The sequence below is a fragment of the Poecile atricapillus genome, chromosome 11 (genome assembly GCF_030490865.1).
Source record: "Poecile atricapillus isolate bPoeAtr1 chromosome 11, bPoeAtr1.hap1, whole genome shotgun sequence".
Classification (NCBI taxonomy): domain Eukaryota; kingdom Metazoa; phylum Chordata; class Aves; order Passeriformes; family Paridae; genus Poecile; species Poecile atricapillus.
The window spans coordinates 1,092,230-1,115,619 of NC_081259.1; the positions used below are offsets into that span (position 1 = coordinate 1,092,230).

Below are 23,390 nucleotides of genomic sequence, written 5' to 3' on the forward strand. Positions count from 1 at the left end.
TGGGAATGGGATGGGATTGGGATGGGATTGGGATGGGAATGAGCTGGGAATGGGATGGGAATGAGCTGGGAATGAGATGGGAATGGGATGGGAATGAGCTGGGAATGGGATGGGAATGGGATAGGATTGGGCTGGGAATGAGCTGGGAACAGGCTGGGAATGGGATGGGATTGGGATGGGAATGAGCTGGGAATGGACTGGGAATGAGCAGGGAACGGACTGGGAATGGGGAAGTCATCCAAGGAAGGCTTCCCAAGGTTTGCATCCCTGGAAAAGCGGGATGGGAATGCTGGTGCCACACTGACACCTCGTGGAGAAAACGCTCGTTGCAATCCCGGCCCTCCAGGGCCGGATTTTTGGGATCAGTTTTCGGTGGGAATTAGAGGATAAAATAGCGCCCGGCCCGAGCAGATCCCGGGATTTAACATCCCAAAATCCCGCCTCCGATCCCGGCTTTCCGCAGAGCCGGGGCAGCCGCCCCCCTCGGAATTCCTGGGAAGAGGCTTCGGAATAAAAGGATTTATTGAACACAGGGACACACAGAGAGCCAATTCCCACCCCATCCGTGAGGAATTCCCCTTTTCCCCCCATTCCCACCTGGAAAACATCCCAGAATTCCCAAAGCAGGCGGGATGGGAATTCCCACTGCTCCCGGGATTTCCGAGGGACTCTGGAATGTTCTGGCAGCTCAGTGACACCTTCAATATCCCAATTTCCTTCTCGCCGGGAGAAACCCGTATTCCCGGGTTTTTCCTGGCTCCGGTAAAATCGGGAATGGCCAAAAACACCCTTAAAGTGCTGGACTGCAGCTCGGGTCTCCCAAAAGAGAGGGAATGACTGAAAAGGATGGATTTGGGACCAAAAAAAAACTGGGAAAAAGCTGGAAAAATCTCCCAGGGAAAAGCCTGGATCCAGCTCCATTTGGAATTCCAGAGGGACCTTCCTAAATCTATGGAAAAGGTCAGATCCATCCAGAATTTCTTTGGAATCGCCTATGGAAGCGTTTCCCGGCTTCCCGAAAAGCCTCTGGGAATGAGCACAAAGCGGTTCCTGAGGAGCAGCAGCAGCGGAGAATTCCTCAGGCCGGGAAAATCCGGGATTCCAGCAGGAAAAGCTCAGGGTTTCCTGCGCCTGCAACGGGAAAGAGCCACAGGGAATTTTTGGGAGTCATCCGGGGGAATTCTGGGAGCAGCTGAGCCCCCATTCCCCGGGTTTCGCATTCCCAAATCCCACACGCCTCCCAGAAAATCCAGATGAATCCAAGGAAACGCCAAGGAATCCCGGAGTTTTCCTTGGATTTTTAGACAGCGGGAGCAGCAAACGGAGCTGGAATCCAATTCCTCAGGTCCCTCTTCCCAGGGGGAATTTGGGATTCCCCAATGGATAACAAGGGGTGGAAGGGAGAGGGAATCCAGGGAATTCCCACTGCTGTTCCCAGCCCTATTCCAGTCGGGAATGAAGACCCAAAGTGGGAAGGGCAGCAAAGTTATGGGGAAACATTCCCAAAGTTTTGTCGGGAAAGAATTCCAGGGCTGGAATTCCCAGGGTTGCCTTAGCAGTAATTTGGGAAAGGGAATTCTCCGCTTCCTTAGCGGCTCCACGCAGTTGGAATTTCCGCAGGAATTCCGCCGCAATTCCCTCCTCCCACAGGGAACTGGGATCCCAAGAAACCAGAAGCTCCCGATCCCGAGAAGTTGGAATTCCCCGATGGATAACGAGAGGTGGAAGGGGCAGCAAAGGGAATCCAAGGAATTCCTGATATTCCAGCTGGGAATGCAAACCCCAGGAGGGCAGGGGGGGAAAAAGCATTCCCGAAGATTTGTCGGGAAAGAATTCCAGGAGCACTCACTTGGGCTGGGCATGGTGCTGGAATCCCGGGCCCAGCGCTGATCCCGCCCTCATCTCCACGGCCACGGAGCACTGGGAATACACCAGGGTCAGGAGCCACGCTTCCCACAATTCCCAACGCTCCCAGAATTCCCCACTCCCAGCATTCCCCACACTCCCAGAATTCCCAACACTCCCAGCATTCCCCACACTCCCAGCATTCCCAATGTTCCCAACATTCCCAATGTTCCCAACATTCTCAGCAATCCCGGCACTTCCAGAATTCCCAACACTCCCAGCATTCCCAGCACTCCCAGAATTCCCCGCACTCCCAGCATTCCCAATGTTCCCAACATTCTCAGCAATCCCGGCACTCCCAGAATTCCCAACACTCCCAGCAATCCCAACACTTCCAGCATTCCCAGCAATCCCAGCATTCCCAGCATTCCCAGCAATCCCAGCATTCCCACCTCCCCATCCAGAGGCCTTTAAATTCCCCATTCCTGGAATGCCCAAGGCCGGGAATGCTGGGATCGGGATGAGCCCAAGTTCCCTCCCAGCCCGGAATTCCGGGATCCCGGAGAGCATTCCCAGCTCACCCTGGTTTCCACGTCCGTGCATTCCGAGCCCGCAGGGTCGGTGTCGGGCGGGGACGAGCGGCGCTTCCGCCTGGAATGGGAATTTGCGGAATTATGGCTCAAAGCTCCTGGAATCTGCCGCATTCTGACGCTGGGAAAGCTCCTTCGCCTTCCTCAAGAAATCTGGGATGCAGCAGCTCCGGCATCCATCGATTTCTCCAAGTTCTGGGATTTCAAGCTGGATTTTCCCATTGGATCATCCGGCCTGGAAGAGCCTCGTGCGTTCCCAGCACGCTCCCGGAATTCCAGAGGCTCCAATTAAAAGTTCCACCATTGGAACCTTGGGAATTCCAGGATCCCAGAAGCTCAAATTAAAGGCTTCACAATTGGAATTCTGGGAATTCCAGGATTCCAGAAGCTCCAATGAAAGGTTCCACCACTGGAATTCTGGAATTCTGTGAATTCCAGAAGCTCAAATGAAAGGATGATTGAAATTTTGGGAATCCCAGGATTTCAGAAGCTCCAATTAAAGGTTTTATCATTGGAATTTTGGAAATTCCAGGATTCCAGAGGCTCCAATGAAAGGACGATTGGAGTTTTGGGAATTGCAGGATTCCAGAAGCTCTAATGAAAGGTTCCACTAGTGGAATTTTGGGAATTGCAGGATTCCAGGGGCTGGACTCACCCGGTGGGAGATTCCTGCCGGAGCGTCTCAACATCAGTGAACTGCACGGCCTGGCCCCCGCCCCGGGTCTTGAACACATCCCCCTGGAATGGGAAAAGGACACGGAAAAGCGGGATTGAGATGGGAACGACACCGGGATCCATCCCGGAATTCCAGCCCAAAGAGATACGGACACGCAGCGCTCCTCCTGTTTCTGCCAATGGATTTGGGCCTTTTTCCATAGGAAAATGCATAAACCACGGGATTCATGGGATGCCAAAAATCATGGGATCCACAAACCATGGAATTCATGGATCATGGGATCCCAAAAATCATGGGATCCACAAACCATGAGATTCATGGATCATGGGATCCCAAAAATCATGGGATCCACAAACCATGGGATTCATGGATCATGGGATTTACGGTCATGGGATCCCAACAAATAATGGAATCCCATAAATCTCGGGATCCACAAATCACAGAACCCAACCATGACAACTCCCAACTGAATTTCGGCCATTCCGGCACAACATTCCCAGGATTCCTGAGATTCCCGGGATTCCTGAGTCACCTTGATGAGCTCAGTCTGGATCTCAACCCTGTCCCCAGCCCAGAGCTGGACAGTCCAAGAATTCCTTTAAATAGCCTTATTTTAGCTATTAAATTTAATTATTCCTAAAAGAGTAATTTTAACTGAATTTCAGCCATTCCAACGCCACATTCCCAACATTCCCAAGATTCCCAACACTCCCAAGGTCACCTTGATGAGCTCAGTCTGGATCTCAACTTTGCCCCAGCCCTGATCACCACATCCAGGAATTCCTCATTTAATTTTAACTGAATTTCGGCCATTCCGACACAACGCTCCCGACATTCCCGACGTTCCCGAGATTCCCGAGGTACCTTGATGAGCTTGGTCTGGATCTCGCCGTCGGAGGCCAGCTCCTGGTGGGTCAGCAGGTAGCGGTCGCAGCGGGCCAGGGCGCGCTCACTCGGCGCCTCCACCGTGATGGCCCTGGGCACGCGCGGCTGCAGCAGCGTCTCCGTGGGCACGTGCCCGGCGGGCCGGTGATCCACCCAGCGCTCGCCGGCACTGCGGGAACGCCGCGGCCGCAGCGGTGTCACCGGAACAGCCTGGAGTGATGGGAATGATGGGAATGGGCACTGGACACTGGGAATGGGCACTGGGAATGATGGGAATGGGCACTGGACACTGGGAATGGGCACTGGGAATGGCAGGGATGGGGGCCGGTGATCCACCCAGCGCTCGCCAGCACTGCGGGAACGCCGCGGCCGCAGCGGTGTCACCGGAACAGCCTGGAGTGATGGGAATGATGGGAATGATGGGAATGGGCACTGGACACTGGGAATGGGCACTGGGAACTGGGAATGGGCACTGGGAATGGCAGGGATGGGGGCCGGTGATCCACCCAGCGCTCGCCGGCACTGCGGGAACGCCGCGGCCGCAGCGGTGTCACCGGAACAGCCTGGAGTGATGGGAATGATGGGAATGATGGGAATGGGCACTGGACACTGGGAATGGGCACTGGGAATGATGGGAATGGGCACTGGGAATGGAAGGGATGGGGGCCGGTGATCCACCCAGCGCTCGCTGGCACTGCGGGAACGCCACAGCCACACCACCGGAACAGCCTGGAATGATGGGAATGGGAACTGGGAATGATGGGAATGGGCACTGGGAACTGGGAATGGGCACTGGGAATGGCAGGGATGGGGGCCCATGATCCACCCAGCGCTCGCGGGCACTGCGGGAAACCAGGAAAAGAAAAACACAGGGAATGGAAAAAGAAAACACTGGGAAAAGGGAAATGCCAGGAAAAGGAAAGGCCAGGAAAGGGCAAACACGGGGAAAAGACAAACACCAGGAAAAGGCAAACACCGGGAAAAGGGAAACGCTGGGACAAACATGAGCACAGCCAGGGCTAGAGCAGAGTGTGGCCACCTCAGAGCTCCCTAAAAGTGGGAATTCTCAACTTCCAAGGAAACTCCAAACAGCAGGAGCGTGGCCAGGCTCAGCCTGGGACCAGCAGGACACGGCAGGGACAGCTCTGCTCAACGGTAAGCCGGGCTCAGGGCATGGAACCTTTAAACCAGGATCAGGGCACGGAACCCTAGGCTGGGCTCAGGGCACGGAACCTTTAAATCAGGATCAGGGCACGGAACTTTTAAACCAGGATCAGGGCACGGAAACTTTAGGCCAGGCTCAGGGCACGGAACCTTAGGCTGGGCTGAGGGCAAAGAACCTTTAAACCAGGATCAGGGCACGGAGCATTTAGGCCGGGCTCAGGGCACAGAGACTTTAAACCGGGCTCAGGGCACGGAGCCTTTAGGCTGGGCTCAGCCCCACTAGGCCAGGACTAACCCTGCAGCACGAATCCTCTTCCTGCTCTAGCTGCTCTCTGTCCCTGGGCAGCTCCAGCACTCGGCTCCAGCACATCCCTCTCCTGCGGGCCGAGCCCGGCTCCGCTCCCGCCACATTCCCGGATTTGGGAGTGGCGGCCGGCTGGCGGGAAGGGCCGCGCTGCTCCCACTCCAGCACGCAGGAGGCCACCGAGATGCTGCTGCAGGAGTTGGAGCGCCGGGGCACCCGCGGGGCCTCCTGGCTGGGCCCCGGCTCCGCGGGGTCACCACGGCTCTGGGGAGAAGGGAGAGAGCGGTGAGAGCCGGGGACAGGGAGATCCAGGGAATTCCCCTTCCTATGGATAGCGGGAGGTGGGAGAACGGATGAAGAACAAACAGGGAATTCCAGCTGCTCCGGCTTGGGGCTCAGACTTCAGCAGGGTCAGCACAGCTCTGGGGAGAAGGGAGAGGTCAGTGAGACGCAGGAGACTCCGAGCAAGCAGGGACAGACAGATCCAGGGATTTCCCATTCCTAAGGATATCAGGAGGTGGGGGAACACATGAAGAACAAACAGAGCACAGGGAATTCCAGCTGCTCCAGCTCAGGGCTCAAACCTCAGCTCTGGGGAGAAGGGAGAGGTCAGTGAGACGCAGGAGACTCCAAGCAAGCAGGGACAGACAGATCCAGGGATTTCCCATTCTTATGGGAATGTGGGAGGTGGGAGAACGGATAAACAGTGAACAGAGACAAGGAATTCCAAGCTGCTCCAGCTCTGTCCCCAACTTCAGCAGGGTCACCACAGCTCTGGGGAGAAGGGAGAGGTCAGTGAGACGCAGGAGACTCCAAGCAAGCAGAGACAGGCAGATCCAGGGATTTCCCGTTCCTAAGGATATCGGGAGGCGGGAGAACGGATAAAGAACAGGACACAGGGAATTCCAGCTGCTCCAGCTCTGGGCTTGGGGGCTACTAATGAGCCAAATCCCTGCACTTCATCCCTAAAATGCTGTTCCCTGCAGGCAGCAGCTTTGGGAGGGACTCACGGGCGCGGGGGATGGAGACACGGATCTCGGGAGAGGCTTTTCCCGCTCCCTTTCCCGGGAAGGCCTCTCCGGCCGCTCGGCTCTGGGCTCGGTGACGATGGCCTTGAGCTGCTTCAGCTTCTCGTCCTTCACCCACAGCTTGTTCTGCATCTCCAGCTGCTTGGCTGCCACCCGCCGCTCCTGGGGGGACAAGCCATGGAAAACATGGAATTGCTGAGGCTGGAGAGGCGAGTGCAGCCAGCCCGGAGCCCCCAAGTGCCAGGTGTTCCAGGATACCTGCAGGGAGGCCATTCCAAACCTCCCTGGGCACTTCCAGTGCTTACAATCCTTTCCAGGAGGGAATTTTCCCGGTGTCCACCCTGAGCCTGCTCTGGCCCAGCCTGAGGCTCTTCCCTCTCCTCCTGTCCCTGGGAGCAGAGCCCAACCCCCCTGGCTGTTCCATTCCATTCCATTCCATTCCATTCCATTCCATTCCATTCCATTCCATTCCATTCCTCTCCATTCCTCTCCCCTCAGTTCCTTTCCTTTCCTTTCCTTTCCTTTCCTTTCCTTTCCTTTCCTTTCCTTTCCTTTCCTTTCCTTTCCTTTCCTTTCCTTTCCTTTCCTTTCCTTTCCTTTCCTTTCCTTTCCTTTCCTTTCCTTTCCTTTCCTTTCCTTTCCTTTCCTTTCCCTTTCCTTTCCTTCCCTTCCCTTTCCCTTTCCTTTCCCTTTCCTTCCCTTCCTCTCCCCTCAGTTCCTTCCCTTCCCTTCCCTTCCCTTCCCTTCCCTTCCCTTCCCTTCCCTTCCCTTCCCTTCCCTTCCCTTCCCTTCCCTTCCCTTCCCTTCCCTTCCCTTCCCTTCCCTTCCCTTCCCTTCCCTTCCCTTCCCTTCCCCTTCCCTTCCCCTTCCCCTTCCCCCCCCTCCCTTTCCCAGCACCTCCACCAGCACAAACAGCAATCCCCACCAACCCCACCCAGACCAAGGAAACCCCGTTCCCTCCGGAGCTCCCGAAATCCCCAAATCCAGCTCCATCCGCTTTTCCCACACTCACACATTCCTTCTCCCACTTGAGGGAGGTCTCGGCCACCATTCCCTGCAGCCTGGCCTCCAGCCTCCTCTTATCCGACGCCTGCCGCTGCAGCTTCTGGCTCTTGCTCTCCAGCTCCTGCTGCAGGTTCCTCTTGTCCTCCTCGTAAATCGTGGCTGTCTTCTCCAAGATCTCCATCTGTGGGAAGAGAGGAATTTCCTGGGAACACACAACCCTTTAATCCAGGAATTCCCACTTGTGTTCTCCCCCGTTTTCCATCCTGAACCGCTCGGTTTGGTGTTTTAAAAGCTTTCCCTCCTAACAAATCCTGGGAAATCTTTGGTTAAAAATTCCCCCTGAATGTTTATTCCTGATGGCGAGAGATTTGCCAAGTGATCCATAAAATAAAAAAAACCCAGGGATTTGTGCTCCAAGATGACCCCGCTGACCTTGTACTCCAAGGTTTTAATCTTCTTCTCCAGCCTCTCCATCTCCGTCCTCTGCCCCGTGATGGTTTTCTCCTTCTCGGCCAGTTTTCCCTGGATATAATTTTCCTTGGATGCCACACTGGAGTCAAACTCTTGCAGCATCGTTTTGAAGGCAAGAACTGGAAGAGAACCAGGATATTTCCTATTTTATCTTCTCCCTTATCTCCAGAACATCCAAAGCTCTTTTTTTTCCCAACTCTAAAGCCTAAAATTCCTCTAAAAAAAAAAAAAAAAAAAAGCTTGAAACGACCAATCTGAACAAAAAAACTGGGACAAAATAAAAAAGGGGGATCCTTTGAGGAATAATAAATGCAGCAAATGGGAATTTTGCCCTGATGATCCCATTTGGGATGAATTCCCACCGTTTTTGGCGAATTCCTCTGCCAGCATCTGCCTCATTTTGTGGCGCTGCTCCAGGGTCTCGATCAGTTTTGGGAGCGTTTGGTCGTCGTTGATGTCCAGGAGCTCGCAGGAAGGCAGGGGAGGGAAGCTCTGGAAAAAGAGCTCGGCAGCAGATTGCTCCTCTGGTCCTGCAGGATGGGAAAATCCCGATGGATGGGGATGGTGGAAAAACGGGAATGGTTGAGGGGAGCTACTGGTTTCCATAGGAGGTGATGGGAAAGGATTAAATGTGACATCCTGGATATTCCTTGTTTTACTAAAAGCAGGTTCTGACCATCCAGGAAGATCCCACAATTTCCTTGGCACCATTTCCTGGCAATATTGGGTCCATGGATTCATCCCAATCCCGTGGAATTCCTTGGAAACCTCCACAGGGACACTGCAGAGGGAGGAGCAGCAGCTCCCGGGGCACTGAGGTTCCTCTGGCACAGTCAAGGCTGGATGGAATCGGTTTAAAATTTCATTCCCAGCCTTTAATTCCTAATGGAAAACTCTGCTGGAATCATGGAATGGTTTGGGTTGGAAAGGACATTAAATGATCCTATTCCATGGGCAGGGACACTTCCAGGGATCCAGGGGCAGCCACAGCTGCTCTGGGAATTCCATCCCTGCTCCTCCCCATCCTCTCAGCCAGGAATTCCTTCCCAATATCCCATCCAACCAGTGGGAGCCATTCCCTGTGTCCTGTCCCTCCATCCCTTGTCCCCAGTCCCTCTCCAGCTCTCCTGGAGCCCCTTCAGGCCCTGCAAGGGGCTCTGAGCTCTCCCTGGATCCTTCCCTTCTCCAGGGGAACATTCCCAGCTCTCCCTGGATCCTTCCCTTCTCCAGGGGAACATTCCCAGCTCTCCCTGGATCCTTCCCTTCTCCAGGGGAACATTCCCAGCTCTCCCTGGAGCCTTCCCTTCTCCAGGGGAACATTCCCAGCTCTCCCTGGATCCTTCCCTTCTCCAGGGGAACATTCCCAGCTCTCCCTGCATCCTTCCCTTCTCCAGGGGAACATTCCCGGCTCTCCCAGCCTGGCTCCAGAGGGGCTCCCAAGGAGCCCAGGATGAGCCCGAGGAGCCCAGACTGAGCCTGAGGAACCCAGGATGAGCCTGAGGAGCCCAGGCTGAGTCCGAGGAGCCCCAGCCATGCCCAAGGAGCCCAGGATGAGCCTGAGGAGCCCAGGATGAGCCTGAGGAGCCCAAGGAGCCCAGGATGAGCCCGAGGAGCCCCAGCCATGCCCAAGGAGCCCAGGCCAAGCCCGAGGAGCTCCATCCATGCTCAAGGAGCCCAGACCGAGCACAAGGAGCCCAGACCGAGCACAAGGAGCCCAGACCGAGCCTGAGGAGCCCCATCCATGCCCAAGGAGCCCAGGCCGAGCCCAAGGAGCCCCAGTCATGCCTGAGGAGCCCCATCCATGCCCAAGGAGCCCAGGCTGAGCCCAAGGAGCCCCAGCCATGCCCGAGGAGCCCCATCCATGCTCAAGGAGCCCAGGCCGAGCCCGATGAGCCCAGGCTGAGCCCAGGCCGAGCTCAAGGAGCCCCAGCCATGCCCGAGGAGCCCCATCCATGCTCAAGGAGCCCAGGCCGAGCCCGACAAGCCCAGGCTGAGCCCAGGCCGAGCTCAAGGAGCCCCAGCCATGCCCGAGGAGCCCCATCCATGCTCAAGGAGCCCAGGCCGAGCCCGATGAGCCCAGGCTGAGCCCAGGCCGAGCTCAAGGAGCCCCAGCCATGCCCCAGCCCTCACCTGCCGCCACGGGGCCGCCCCGGAGCTGCAGCTTGCGGGAGAGCTCCTCGCGGAAGGCCTGGTTGCGCAGGCGCCGCCCCGGCGTCAGCCCGCACAGGGGCCGGTCCACGGGCCGCGCCACCTCCACCTCCTGCGTCATCTCCGCAAAGCGCATCACTTGCTGCAAGGCAACGGGGGGTGATGGAACACAGAAACCTCATCAGTGCCTCAGCAAAAGAGTCTGAAAACAGGGAGCCCATCATGGAAACAGAAATGAGAACTGGGTTTGAGACATAGATCCTAACCCAACAGCCTGAGGAGAATCCCTGCTGGTTGAACAATCCCCTTCTGCTGACGGAAGGGAACCCAAAGGTGGAAGCAGCAGGAGGAGAATTTGAAGAGCAGCTTTTAGAGTTTAAAATGGAACACTGTGATGTGTTGGGGTCAGAGATGCAAGGTATTCACCTTTATCTGTGATGCCAACTCTGACACCCAAGAAAACACCAAATTTCATGGAACACTGTGAAAACAACAGTTAAATAGAAAAACTGAGAGTGGCAGTGTGGAAATTAGAGAGTTTTCTTAAGTCACTGGGTGAAAAAATTAGAGTTCAGAGTTTAAACTAGTTTAGAAAACAAAAGATAAGATGGAGGATTTAAAGTGTTGTCTCTTCTTCTTCATCTTCTTCTTCTGTAGGTTTTTGGGTAATAATGAGTGATTGGATAAAGAAATTCCCAGAGCAGCACACAGGTGTGGGGTCATTGGGTCACTAACAAAAGCAATTTACTTGGCATTTGTTAATTGGGTAAACGGAAATATAAAAAGCCTTGAAGAAGTTCTTTATTAGCCATTTTGCACCTTTCTGTCTCAGTGCACGTGTAATGCAGATAAAAGAGGAGTAAAGAACCCAGAACAAGAGAAAACCGCCTCTCTCTCATCAGTCTCAGCCCGAGGGGGAAACAGAACCCAGCCAGCAGGACAGAAATGCAGCAGTGTGTAAATCCTATAGAACCTGGGTCACTGCTGGCTACTGGGAATTAGAACATTCTAGAAAGGGAGAATGGATTGTAACAAGAACTTGGCTCTCTTCATTTCTCTTCATTTCCTTCCCCCCTCTCTCTCTCTCTCCTTAATTACCTTCTGCCCTCATGCTCTCAGCCCCTCTCCCCTCTCTGTCCCTCTTTGGGCACGATCATGCTGAGGCTGGCAGCGCAAAGGGATCTCTTCAACCTCCCACTTAAATAATAAATAACATTATAATGTTATTATAATATTATAATTATATTATATATATAATAATATAATATATACTATATTATTATAATATTACAATGTACATATATTACAGATATTAATATTATTAAATAATAAACTGATTATCCCAAGAGCAGCCTGGCTTGGAGAAGTCTCGCCTGTTTCACTCCTACAAACGGGGAGAAAACACCCGGAGCCAGGATGGGAGCAAGGAGGAATGAGGGGGCTGAAATAGCTGCAGGAGCCCCAAAAGCTTGGGCAGGGACAGCTGGAATTCTTGGAGCAGGAGGGAATAAATATTGAAATACGGCTCTGTGGAATTATCTGAGGGAGGAAAACCTTTCCCACTTTCCAAGCATGGAGCAGGTGCAATTTGAACAGAAAAAAGAAAGACTTGGAGAGCAGATTTATCCCAAAAAGTTACAATTCAAGCGCTCAAACGACAATTATAATTCCTTCTATCTCCTGGAGTGGGAGAATCCAGGGAAAAACAGGAAAAGAAGAGCAGGAGGGAACGGGAAAAGGGAACTCACCAGGCTTTCCTCGTAGTCCTCAGCCTTGGGATTCACACACACGATCATCCGGACTTTCCCTTCTCCGTCGAAATAGTTCTTGAAGAGATGAGTCAGTTTGGAATCTCTGTATGGAACCATCTGGAATGAAGGCCAGGGAAAAGCCGGTGAGTTTTCCTTCTCCAGGTGATGCATTCCGAGGGGGATCAGGGAAGGGCTGAACAAACCTTGTTCGTTCCGTACAATTGGTTCTCCCGCAGAACCTCGATGCACGTCCTCAGCGTCATCAGTGACTGGTTGATATTCCCTAAAAAAGGCAAACACAAGGAAAAAAAAAATAGTTAAAAAAAAATAAATCCAGGAGCAGCCCTTGGATCAGATTCCCAGTTTCTCCAGGAGAATAAATTGCCTAATTAAGGATATTTGTTAATAACTGCTCTAGTTAGCTGAGGCGGCAGAAGCGCTGCTGCAAACTTGTGCTTTCCAAGATTTGAGGTCATTGAATCCGAACTGATCCTAACAGAGCGCTCCAAGAATTCCTGGGATTCTTCCCGTGGAGAGAGGATTAGCAGGGGGGTTAATGAGGGGGGTTAATGAGGGGGGTGCTCCTACCTGCCTCCCGCAGCCGGCTCCCCTCGGCTTTGGTCCTGGTGGTTCTCTCACTTCCCGCCAGATCCACCAGGGACAGCTGGCTCAGCGTGATCTGCTCCTTTTCCTGGGATACAGAAGGAATCCTGGATCCCTCCACACCCCCTGGAAAGCCCCATCCCAAAGGCCAATTCCGAAGGAAGTGCTGGAGCCGAGCTCAGAGGGCTTGGCACAGCCCAGGGAGCAGCACAGGTTTTTTTTGGGAAGTCAGGCAGATCCCTTCTCCCTCAGGATCGAAAGCTGTTGGATCATCCCAATTCCCAACATTTTAGATTCCCAGACAAAGGAAAAGGTGGAAAACCGAAGGAATCGGCAGCTTCGCCCTCCGTTTTAACGCCAAAATTTAGGATTATTCCTCAAAATTTATGATTATTCCTCATAATCCTCATAATTTTGCCTCCAAACTTGAGGCAGGAGGCAAATCCCACGAAATTCTCCTGGAATGACCCGGAGCTCACCTGGAGCACGTTGTCCCCGTCCGCATCCAGAGGAGCCTGCGCCAGTTTGATGATGAAGACGGAGTGGGAGCGGCTGGATTCCCGGTTCAGCTGCGTGTTGGCGATGCGCCGCTTCTTCTGCCCTGCTCACACAACCCAAAATTCCCAACGTTTGGCAACAAAAATTCCCGCTGCTTTCCCGCCTCCTCCAGCGCCAGGCCGTGAGGGATTTCACATCATCGGGAATGGGGAGGCCCTAAATGCCCAGAGAAGCTGTGGATGCTCCACACCGAGGAATTTCCTTGCTCGTGGATCATGTTTAAGGTTTGAGGGATGAGGGATCAACCCAGAATTCCAAGGTTTTTTTTTTTTACCTCTCCAAAAGACTTCGAAAGCTTCCTCCGTGGATTTGACCTCCACTTCGGTGCAGCCCGTCACGTACATGTTGTGGTTCTGGTCTTCCCGGAGGATTTTGGATTGGGGAGGTCTTTGGGATAGCGGGAAGGAGGGAAAATAAATAAATTTCATTTATTTATTCATGACAGTGGAGCTTCCCTGTGCAGCTTCCGGCCATGCGGGTTTTCTCGGGGGGAAAAATTTCACGGGGGAAAAGGTCAAAAGTTTGGAGGGAAAATTCAGAATTTGGAGGGGAAACGTTACAAGGGGGGAAAAAAAGAAAAAATTCAGGGGGAACAGGTCAAAAATCTGAGGGGAAAAGGTGAAAACTCTGAGGGAAAACGGTCAAAAATTGTGAGGGGAAAAGGTCAAAAATTGTGAGGGGAAAAGGTGAAAAATTGTGAGGGGAAAAGGTGAAAAGTCCTGAGGGGAAAAGGTGAAAAATCCTGAGGGGAAAAGGTGAAAAATCCTGAGGGGAAAAGGTGAAAAATCCTGAGGGGAAAAGGTGAAAAATCCTGAGGGGAAAAGGTGAAAAATCCTGAGGGGAAAAGGTGAAAAATCCTGAGGGGAAAAGGTGAAAAATCCTGAGGGGAAAAGGTGAAAACTCTGAAGGAAAATGGTCAAAAATTGTGAGGGGAAAAGGTCAAAATTCTGAGGGGAGAATGTCCAAAAATTCAGGGAGAAAAGGTTAAAATTCTGAGGGGAAATTCAGAATTTGGAGGGAAAATGTCACAAGTCTGAGGGGAAAAACTCGAAATCCTGAGGGGAAAATGTCCAAAAATTCAGAGGGAAAATGGTCAAAATTGTAAGGGGAAAAGATCAAAATCCTGAGGGGAAAAGGTCAATTTTCCATATAAAAGCTGGAAGAGGGAGTACAGGACATGGACACACAGGCAGGATTAGTGACACTCCAGCTACTGCTCTAATTAGCAGCTATTTAATTGCAATTAATTGCTTTGGTGGCAGCTATTGCTGTTCTACAAGCACACAGAAGCAAGGAGAGCATCCTAGACTTCCTAGGAAAGCGAGGCAGGGAATTTTCTGCTTCTACTCAAGGGAAAGAGCGCTGGAATAACGGGAATAAGACATTGGACACATACACAAAGTCTCCATTTCTCACAGGGGTGTTGCAACTGTTCCACCTACCAAAAAAAACGGGGAAAAAAATATTAAATCCTTGATTTCTGCCTCAAGTCTTTGCACACTGCAGCTTCCAGAGGGAGAAATAATCCCAGATATATACTTTATTTTTTTTTTGGATGGGATTTGGGAATAAGCACCAAACCACTGAATGGTTTAAAAGCATTTCCAGAGATTCAAATCCTTGTGGAATGAGGATCCTGGAGACAGCTCTCAGTTTGCTCTGCCCTCGTTAGTCTTTGTTAATCAACCACTCCTTAATGAACACAGGACTGAGGGGCTCCTTTCATGGAGTTGGAATTTCAATCCATGGATTCCAAGAGGAATTTGTAGATTTTTTTCCTACTGGTTTTCTACATCACAAGTAAAAATATATATTTTTGGAAAAAAGCATCCCTAAAAAAATATCCCTAATTCCTGGTTTTGTGGGAATGACTGATATCAAATGGAGCAATATGGAAACAGGGAGCACCAAACCAGTGTTTTGCACTGTTTCCAGGGGAAAAAAAAGGGTTTGTTCCGAGTTGAAACCACCTGCTGGAATAGATTGGGAATTTTAGTGGGATAAAGTTGCCTAATTCATTAAATATTTGCTTATTAATCACCCAGCCTAACGAGGAAGGGAGCACCTCGGCCATCAGCACTGCCACGTTCCCAGCTGGATTTCTTCCCATGTATTTTTAACAGCGATTCCCAGGAATTCTGAGCCGATCTCCTTAAGCTTAGAACCCAAAAAACCCACGGTGTAGATCCTAAAAAACCCTCCCAAGGATGGGGAACACGGCAATTCCCAAACTCGCTCGGGTCTGACGGGCTCAGAGCAGGAACGGGACACAGAGACACGGCAGCCATTGCTGGCATCCCCCTCCTCCAGCGCTTTGGCGCTGATTCCCAAGCCCAGGCCGGGCAAATCCCAGAATTCCAGACTCACTTGGGTTTGATGGAGTCGAAGGGAGCCTCCTCCAGCAGGTCATAGATGTAGTTGTTGTAGATCTCGACGTAGGAGACGAAGACGGCGTAGACATTGTCCTCATCCACCTCCTCCGCCCGGCAGCCGTCATGGACGTCGATCATGTCGGCAAAGTCGGGATCCAGCTGCTTCCTGTGGGAAAACAACGGGATTTTCCATGGAATTCCACGGGATACGCAGCCGCGGTGGGGAAATCTGTGCTTTATTTATTGCTGCTGTTGTTGTTATTAATAAGGCTGAGCGTGGGGTGATATCGGCGTGAAGGTGCCTTGCAAATCCTGAGGGAAAAAGGTAAAAAATTTCTGAGGGGAAAAGGCTGAAAAATCTGAGGGGGAAAGGGCCAAAATTTCTGAGGGAAAAGGCTGAAAAATCTGAGGGAAAAGGTCCAAAATTCTGAGGGAAAGTGTCCAAAATACTGAGGGAAAAGGTCAAAAGTTCTGAGGGAAAAGATTGAAAAATCTGAGGGAGAAAAGGCCAAAATTCTGAGGGGGAAAGGGCCAAAATTTCTGAGGGAAAAGGCTGAAAAATCTGAGGGAAAAGGTAAAAAGTTCTGAGGGAAAAGGCTGAAAAATCTGAGGGGGAAGGGCCGAAATTCCTGAGGGAAAAGGACAAAAATTCTGAGGGAAAGTGTCCAAAACTCTGAGGGAAAAAGTCAAAAGTTCTGAGGGAAAAGGCTGAAAAAACTGAGGAAAAAGGCTGAAAATTCTGAGGGGGAAAAGGTCCAAAATTCTGAGGGTGAAAAGGTCCAAAATTTCTGAGGGAAAGTTCAAAAATTCTGAGGGGGGAAAAGGCAGAAAATTCTGAGGGGAAAGAGGCCGAAAATTCTAGGGCAAAAGGTCCAAAATTCTGAGGGGGAAAAAGTCAAAACTTCTGGGGGGGGAAAATGTCGAAAATTCTGAGGGAGAAGGCCAAAAATTCAGGAATAAATGCCACGGAATGGCTTCCTCCAAGCTGAAATCCTGTTAGAACAGCAGGAAGAGATCGGGAATTCCAACGGGATACAATTCCCTAATTAATCCAATATTTTCCAAATTTCGTCCTATTTTTTCCTTCATTTCTTGCAGGGAAGAGCCCCAGAGCAGCGCATTCCCATTCCTAGGGAATAAATTCCGGTTTTCCCGGAGTCACTCACTTCCCAGCTGGAGTTTTTGGGATGGGCAGAGCCTCTCTCCTCTGGCGTTCCAGCAGAGCCTCCACCTCGCTCTGCACATCCACCCCGTTCTTGTCATCCAGCTTGAAAACCTGAGGGAAAAACCAGGAATTTCTGCCAATTCCAACATCCAGGTACCGGCCAACAAAGCGTTATTTGATTCATTAATGAGTCTGATTAGGCTGGGATTAATTTATTATTAACTCCATGCCCCTCGCTGGCGCTTGACCCAGCAAGATCTGAGAGAAAAGATTTGGAAAATGGTTTATTCTCATCCAAGGATGAGAATTCCAGAATTATTTTGGTGTATTTTTAGGCAGCAGAATTGCACACCTTTGGAAAAAATATCCCTAATTTCACCAGGAGATAATTAGTTTTTGGTTTTGTGGGAATTGCTGATATCAAGTGGAGAAAAATGGAAATATGGAGCACCAAACCAGTGTTTTTCAGTGTTTCCAGGGAAAAAATAATCCAAGGAATGGCTTCTTCCATGTTGAAATCACCTGGTGGAACAGCAGGAATAGATTGGGAATTTCAGTGGCATACAACTGCCTAATTAATTAGAGATCTGCTTATTAATCACCTATCCTAACGAGGAAGGGAACACCTTGCCATTGCTACTGAAACTGGAAAATAGCGAAAAAATACTGGAAAACATTGAAAAGTACTGAAAAAAATACTAAAAAATACTGAAAAATACAGAAAAAAAAACAAAACAGAAAAAAAATCCTGAAAAATATTGAAAAAAATTACTGGAAAATATTGAAAAATACAGAAAAAAAACCCTGACAAAATCCTGAAAAATGCAGAAAAAAAAATACTGAATAAAGTCTGAAAAAATATTGCAAAATACTGGTTAAAAAAATAATTTAAAAATCCGGAAAAATCCTGAAAAAAATTACTGGAAAATATTGAAAAATCCTGAAAAAAATACTAAGAAAATACTGAAAAAATTTTAAAAAGACTTGAAAAAATCTGAAAAAATAATGAAGAATTCTGAAAAAAATCTGAAAAAATACTGCAAAATATGGGGGAAAAAAAAAACTCTGAAAAAAATACAGAAAAATACAGAAAAAAATACAGAAAAATACAGAAATAGTTCTGAAAAAATACAGAAAAAAATACAGAAAAATACAGAAAAAAATCTGAAAAAATACAGAAAAAAATACAGAAAAAAATACAGAAAAAATTCCTGCCTGGATTCCTTTCCATGTGTTTTTAACAGATTTTTCCAAGGATGGCCTCGAGGAATAAGCACCAAAACACTCAAGAACCATTCCCAGAAATCCAAACCCTTTTGGAACGAGGACCCCGGAGTTGGGATTTTTCCTCTTCCGATCCCTCCGGTGCTGGGTTTGGAGCAGAAATCCATGGATTTGGGGAGGATTTGGGAGGCACTCACGAATCTCTTGGCCTGGAAGGGGCCGATGCTGTTGAAGATCATGGCCAGGCAGCGGGGCAGGAGCCCCCCGTCCCCGGGAGATCCCGTCATGGTGTGCGTCTTCCCGCTGCCCGTCACTCCGTAGGTGAACAGGAGACCTGGGAATGCCGGGAAAAGGGAGAAATCAAGAGAATGTTCCAGGCTGGATGGGGCTCAGAGCACCTCAGGCTGGATGGGGCTCAGAACACCCAGGGATGGGATGAGATTCCCGTAGGTTTGATGGTTTTGGGGGGTCTTTTTTTGGAGTTTGTTGGGTTTTTTTGGGAGTTGAAAATGGGCTTTGCTAAAAGCCCGGAATTCTGAATTCCCAGTTTGCACCTCCCACAAACTGCGGGGAGAAACTGGGAGAAGGGTTTGGATGCATAATCCATGGAATTCCAGGGACACCTCCTGCTAAGGCAGCTTGCTCCAACAACACTTCCATGGCACTGGATCATCCATTCCCATCCCAGGATTCCAGAAGGTTCCAGGGGTGTTTTAAAAAGAGCTGAGCCACAATTCCAGCCAAACCTTGGGAACACTGGATTCCCATTCCCAACCAAAGCATCCCAGGATTCCAGAAGGTTCCAGGGGTGTTGTGTGAGGAGCAGAGCCACAATTCCAGCCAAACCTTGGGAACACTGGATTCCCATTCCCACCCAAAGCATCCCAGGACTGCCATTCCATAAGGAGCTCCCTCGGGAATTGCCTCCTCCCAGCTGCCATCTCAGCAGGAACAATCTGGGAATTCCAGTGGGACACAATTCCCTCATCAATCCATTCTCTGCCAGGTTTTTATCCCGATTTTTCCTTCACACCAAGAGCCTGGGAGAGGCGCGAGGAGCCAAGCCCCAATTCCAGAGGAACCTCGGGATGGGGAAAATCCCGGGAATGGGAATGGGGAGTCCTGGGAAGGGGAGTCCTGGGAAGGGGAGTCCTGGGAAGGGGAGTCCTGGGAAGGGGAAGGGGAGTTGTGGGAATGGGAGTTGTGGGAATGGGAGTTGTGGGAATGGGAGTTGTGGGAATGGGAGTTGTGGGAATGGGAGTTGCGGGAATGGGAGTTGCGGGAATGGGAGTTGCGGGAATGGGAGTTGCGGGAATGGGAGTTGCTCTCACCATTCTTTCCACGGATCAGATCCTCCACCAGCGGTTTGGCCACCACGTCAAAGAGCTCCTTCTGCTCCACCAGCGTCCCAAAAACTTCCTTGAAGGAATACTGGGTCTGCAAAAAATCCCAGGGAAAAAAATTCCCACATCCAGAGCGATCCCACAGAGCGGAGAATTCCCAAAAAAAGCTGGGATTTCCTTGGAGTTCTGCCCGGAATCCAAGCCAAGGAACATCCACGGTGGGGCTGATTCCTCGCGGGATTTTATTTTGGATCTTGAGATTTTGGTTGGAAACTCCCGGCTGGTTTTATTGTTTTTTAAGGAATTGCTTTAATGGAATTCCAGGGGAATTCCAGGGCCATCCCAGGCCCATTCCAGGGAATTCCAAGAGGTCCCAGGGCCATTCCAGGGGATCCCAGGCCCATTCCAGGGGATCCCAGGGCCATTCCAGGGGATCCCAGGGGATCCCAGGGCCATTCCAGGGAATCCCAGGGCTATTCCAGGCCCATTCCAGGGAATTCCGGACCATTCCAGGGGATCCCAGACCATCCCAGGGGATCCCAGGGCCATCCCAGGGGATCCCAGTGCCATCCCAGGGGATCCCAGGGCCATCCCAGGGGATCCCAGGCCCATTCCAGGGGATCCCAGGCCCATTCCAGGGGATCCCAGGGAATTCCAGGGGATCCCAGGGCCATTCCAGGGAATCCCAGGGCTATTCCAGGCCCATTCCAGGGAATTCCGGACCATTCCAGGGGATCCCAGACCATCCCAGGGGATCCCAGGGCCATCCCAGGGGATCCCAGTGCCATCCCAGGGGATCCCAGGGCCATCCCAGGGGATCCCAGGCCCATCCCAGGGCCATCCCAGAGGATCCCAGACCCATTCCAGGGGATCCCAGACCATTCCAGGGGATCCTGGGCCCATCCCAGGGGGTCCCAGGGCCATTCCAGGGGATCCCAGGCCCATCCCAGGTCCATCCCAGGCCCATCCCAAGGAATTCCGGGCGGGAATGGCGCTCACCTCGCGGTACTCGCCGTTGCGGCACACGCGGAAGGCCTCGGGCGGGTGCAGCTGCACCGCGGTGTCGCTGACGACCTCGATGCAGCACTCGTGATCCGCACGGCTCAGCGGCCGCACGCGGCAGTACACCTGGGAATAACCACGGGAATAACCATGGGAATGATGGGATAAACGGGAGTACACCTGGGAATAACCACGGGAATAACCATGGGAATGATGGGATAAACTGCAGTACACCTGGGAATAACCACGGGAATAACGGGATAAACAACGGGAATAACCACGGGAATGATGGGATAAACTGCAGTACACCTGGGAATAACCACGGGAATAACGGGATGAACAATGGGAATAACCATGGGAATAACGGGACAAACAACGGGAATAACCACGGGAATGATGGGATAAACTGCAGTACACCTGGGAATAACCACGGGAATAACGGGACAAACAACGGGAATAACCACGGGAATGATGGGATAAACTGCAGTACACCTGGGAATAACCACGGGAATAACGGGATAAACAACGGGAATAACCACGGGAATGATGGGATAAACGGGAGTACACCTGGGAATAACCATGGGAATAATGGGATAAACAACGGGAATAACCATGGGAATGATGGGATAAACTGCAGTACACCTGGGAATAACCACGGGAATAACGGGATGAACAACGGGAATAACCATGGGAATGATGGGATAAACTGCAGTACACCTGGGAATAACCATGGGAATAACGGGATAAACAACAGGAATAACAATGGGAATAACCACGGGAATGATGGGATAAACTGCAGTACACCTGGGGGCAAAAACAACGGGAATAACCATGGGAATGATGGGATAAATGGGATAAACAACGGGAATAGCAACGGGAATGGCAACGGGAATGATGGGATAAACTGCAGTACACCTGGGGGGAAAAACAATGGGAATAACAACGGGAATGACAGGAAAACAACGGGATAAACAACGAGAAAATAACGGGATAAACGGGAAAACAACGGGAGTACACCTGGGGAAAAACAACGGGAATAACCACGGGAATGATGGGAAAACAACAGGATAAACAACAGGAATAACAACGGGAATAACCACGGGAATGATGGGATAAATGGGATAAACAACGGGAATAACAACGGGATAATCAATGGGAAAATAACAGGATAAACAACAGGAATAATGGGATAAACAATGGGGAAATAACGGGATAAACTACGGGATAAACTACGGGATAAACAATGGGAGTACACCTGGGGAAATAATGGGAATAACAATGGGAACGATGGGATAAACGGGAGTACACCTGGGGAAAACAACGGGAATAACGGGAAAACAACAGGATAACAATGGCAGTACACCTAGGGAAAAACAACGGGAATAACAATGGGAATGACAGGAAAACAATGGGATGAACAACGGGAAAATAACGGGATAAACGGGAAAACAAAGGGAGTACACCTGGGGAAATAACGGGAATTGCAACAGGATAAAATGGAGTACACCTGGGAAAAAACAACGGGAAAAATGCGATAAACGGGAGTACACCCGGGAAAAATGGGAATGGGAAAAATGGGAGTACACCTGGGAAAAACAACGGGAATGGGATAAATGGGAGTACACCTGGGAAAAACGGGAATGGGACAGGGAGTACACCTGAGAAATGGGAATAGGAAAAATGGTGGTACACCTGGGAAAAAACAATGGGAATGGGACAGGCAGTACACCTGGAAAACCAGGAATGGGAGCGGGAAAAGTGGGACTGGGACAGGGAGTACACGTGGGAGCGGGAAAAACAACCGGGAATAGAAGCGGGAATGAGCCCAGCGTACACCTGGGAACGGGAAAAAATCCGGGAATGGGACAGGGAAAAACCGTGAAATGAGACAGGGAATGAGCCCGGAGTACACCTGGGAGGGGGGTAAAACCGGGAATGGGACAAGGAATGAGCCTGGAGCAGGGAAAAACCGGGAATAAGCCCGGCAGTACACCTGGAATGAGTGAAACAGGGAATGATCCCGGTAAAAGCGGGAATGCTGGAGGGGGGAATTGGGGATGATCCCGGCAGTAAAAGCGGGAATGCTGGAGGGGGGAATTGGGGATGATCCCGGCAGTAAAAGCGGGAATGTTGGGGATGGGAATGGGGGGAATTTGGGATGAATTCCTCACCCCCACCGGGTCCCTCAGCGCGGGGTTCGTGCCCTTCCTCGGCCTCCGCGGAGTCCTGGCCCTGCTGAGGGGAGAGAGCCGTGAGGGGACACGGGAAAACCGGGAATGGGGACACGGGAAAACCGGGAATGGGGAAAACTGGGAATGGGGAAAACGGGAAAACTGGGAAAACGGGAAAGGTGGGAACGGGGAAATGGGAATGATGGGAACGGGGAATGGGAAAGGCCGGGAAGCAGCGGCGGGAAGCGGGAGAGGAGAGGGGGAACGGGGAAAGAGCCGAGGGGAGAACGGGAGGAACGGGGGGAGCGCGGGGATGGGGATGAGGATGGGGATGGGGAAGGGAAGCCAGCCCGGGGGCTGTGGGGTCACTCACGCCGCCTTCATGTCGCGGGGGTCGCGCCTCTGTCGCGACAGGGCCCGGGGGGGGGTCGCGCTCCGGAGCCGGCACCGAGCGGCCGCCGCGCGCCAGCCGCGATTCAAATCCGACCAATCGGAGCGCGCGCCGCCGCCGACGTCATCACGCACGGCGTGGCCGTGGCGACGCGAGGGGCGCGGCTCGGGGCGAGGGCGCCCCCTGCTGGTGGCGGTGCTGGAAGGGGCGGGACCGCGGGTTCGAATCCCGGCCCCGGCAGATCCCGGATTTTTTTCCAGGAGTTTTTTCCCTTTAATCACAATCTTTCAGGAGAGGAGGTGGAATGCAGAGCGTTGGCAGGGCCAGGGATTCCCCGCGTGCCTGCCGAGAGGTGAATCAGTCACTCAGTTAATTCCCAAGCCGATGGAAAGAAGTGAATTCCCAACCCGCGGGAAATGGAGAGCGGGAGATTCCAGAGGGCCTTTCCCCATCCCGGCATTCCCGGCATCCAGGGGCGGCTTTCCCGAGAATTCCCAGCCGCGAATTCCTTCTGAGATCCACGGAAATCTCCCCTTTCCCGACCATTCCCTCTCCAGCTCTCCTGGATTCCCGGGAGAGCCTCAGGGATTCCCTGGAGCTGCATTTCCCCATTCCCAGCATCGGGATCGTTCCCTTAAATCCCTCACTTCACCCATCCCAAAAAACTCCGGAGCAGCTGGATTCCAGCAGGAAT

At 51.7% G+C, this 23,390-nt stretch overlaps 1 protein-coding gene across 1 annotated transcript; it reads right to left on the bottom strand.

The window, feature by feature from the left end:
• Positions 1–228: 228 nt before the first annotated feature.
• KIF23 (kinesin family member 23) lies at positions 229–22,751 on the bottom strand. Its single transcript, XM_058846841.1, has 24 exons — positions 22,679–22,751; positions 22,306–22,366; positions 20,132–20,260; positions 19,121–19,226; positions 17,987–18,123; positions 16,567–16,676; positions 15,396–15,566; positions 14,425–14,466; positions 13,303–13,415; positions 12,950–13,071; positions 12,456–12,558; positions 12,071–12,150; positions 11,865–11,984; positions 10,099–10,258; positions 8,331–8,498; positions 7,930–8,087; positions 7,505–7,678; positions 6,475–6,654; positions 5,456–5,728; positions 3,976–4,206; positions 3,091–3,173; positions 2,427–2,496; positions 1,850–1,920; positions 229–1,131 (listed from the first exon to the last, which is right to left on the bottom strand). Exons 1-24 carry the CDS (start codon positions 22,687–22,689, stop codon positions 1,116–1,118), a joined length of 2,889 nt encoding a protein of 962 aa, XP_058702824.1. The 5' UTR covers positions 22,690–22,751; the 3' UTR covers positions 229–1,115.
• Positions 22,752–23,390: the final 639 nt, after the last annotated feature.